This window comes from Rhopalosiphum maidis, chromosome 3, assembly GCF_003676215.2.
Source record: "Rhopalosiphum maidis isolate BTI-1 chromosome 3, ASM367621v3, whole genome shotgun sequence".
NCBI classification, from domain to species: domain Eukaryota; kingdom Metazoa; phylum Arthropoda; class Insecta; order Hemiptera; family Aphididae; genus Rhopalosiphum; species Rhopalosiphum maidis.
In genome coordinates this window covers 41,941,467-41,943,446 of record NC_040879.1, presented here as the reverse complement: position 1 = coordinate 41,943,446, position 1,980 = coordinate 41,941,467, and the positions used below count along the sequence as shown (strand labels likewise).

General features: G+C 31.8%; 1 protein-coding gene across 1 annotated transcript; it reads right to left on the bottom strand.

The window, feature by feature from the left end:
• Positions 1–760: 760 nt before the first annotated feature.
• LOC113555765 (zinc finger BED domain-containing protein 4-like) lies at positions 761–1,980 on the bottom strand. The gene is made up of 3 exons (XM_026960292.1): positions 1,894–1,980; positions 1,400–1,710; positions 761–1,046 (listed from the first exon to the last, which is right to left on the bottom strand). Exons 1-3 carry the CDS (start codon positions 1,978–1,980, stop codon positions 761–763), a joined length of 684 nt encoding a protein of 227 aa, XP_026816093.1.

Below are 1,980 nucleotides of genomic sequence, written 5' to 3'. Positions count from 1 at the left end.
TTGCATTTATTTCACAAAGAATTGGTTGGATCAAAAATGAGGATTCGATCAAAATTAACAAAAATCAATAAGGAACTTTCAACATTTTCTATAATTTGTATTTTATAATTTTGTAAATCATAATTAATTTATTAATGTAATAAATATAAATTAAATAAATGTAAAATGTTAATAAAAAGTTATAAGAAAAGTAATTATATTAAATAATATTTAATCATAAAATTGTTTCGTTTCTTTTTCCATGTACTTCCAACTTATATTTCTATTTCTTTTGCTTGATGTTCAACATAGTTAATATGTCTATGGTTTCCGCTTGTGCCAAACTCCGACGTCCCTGAGGCGGTGGGTCCATCTTCCTTTTGTCGAAGAGTCCCACTTCTGCTGCCATTTGGACAAGAGGAGTTCCCTAGCCTCTACTTTGTCTATTTCTTCGTATATGTTCTTCCTTTTTTCAGCCAGCAAGACGAGCGGAGGTATACTTGAGACTATGGCCGTTGCGCCGTACGAGGTTGTACGATAGCAGCAGGCGACTCTCAACATTATCCTTCTATAAGCGGTCTCCATGGTTTTCAGCGCACCAGCTGTCGTTGTTGGCGACCATATTGGAGCTCCGTATAGCAGTCTCGACGTGACTACAGTAGCCAGCACACGCCTGGTTTTCTGCTTAGCTCTCCTCAGATTAAGCAGGATCAGCGATAGGTGTTTCCCCGCCTCTACTGCCCTTTTAGCAGCTAGATTGGCGTGCTGAGCAAAGTGCAACCTAGAATCGAAGTGTACCCCTAGGTACTTCACGCAGCGACTTGCAAATATCTTGAATCATCTTAAGTTGAATTCCTTGATAAATTTGTATTAATTTCAGTTTATCAGTAGCTGATGATGAATGATGGAAATGAGAAGAAACTTTTCTGGGACGAACTAAGAGATCTTGGACTGATTTCTGATTTTTTATAGACTCTGTTACAAAAAGATGAATTGTGTGCAAAAAACAACCAAAGCTATCTAGTGATGCATCATCAACTCCCTTTTTCATTTTAGCACCATTATCACTAAAAACAACAACAATTATTTACTAGGATAATTTTTATTTTTAGAATTATCATTTATCACTGGCAATTAGTTATTACTTAGGGCTTAGTATTAGGCTAAGGATTCCAATGATTCCATGCCCTAAGAAATTACTAAATAAGGGAAAAATAAATAATAAATATGAATTTAAAACTGAAACTTTTTAATTATTGTATTTGTGTCCATTAGGTACTCACTCAATTGTACAGAAATTATACAATACATTATTAACTACTAATAATATAATATTTAAATATTATAAATAATAGCCAATATCACCAAAGAATCAAACCTACAATTACTACAATTATCAAAACTATTAAATATATCTCACTATATTAATAAATGAATCTTGCCCGCCAAATTCCATTCATTTAATAGTTTTTCTAAAATATTTTTAATAGCAAAACCAGTGTGTCTTCCGGGAAAATGCCTTACATTTAAGGTACAATGCTGTTGTTTAAAATCGTCAGAGATCCAGTGACTTGTAAAACTAATAAAACTTTCATTGTTATGGCTGCAAGTCCAGATATCAGAATTAAGTGACACAGCAGTAACCGTTTCCAATGTACTCATTATTTTTGTCTTTAATTCAGTATACATTTGAGGAATAACAGTTTCTGTGAAATATTTTCGACCAGGCATCTAAAAATTTTAATTAATTTATTATTTAATAAATAGTAAAGGTAATAACTAATAAGTAATAATTAATATTTATTACTATAAATATATAGTTATATATTACATTAACAAACTTAAGTCAGGTAGGATATTAAACTAGGCTAACTAGGGTCATAATAATTAATATTTACTTTACTTTACACATACTTTGTACTGTGGTTTGACAAATGACATAAGTTTATTGAACCCTGAACGTTTAACCATATTGAACGGCTCATTGTCCACACATATCAT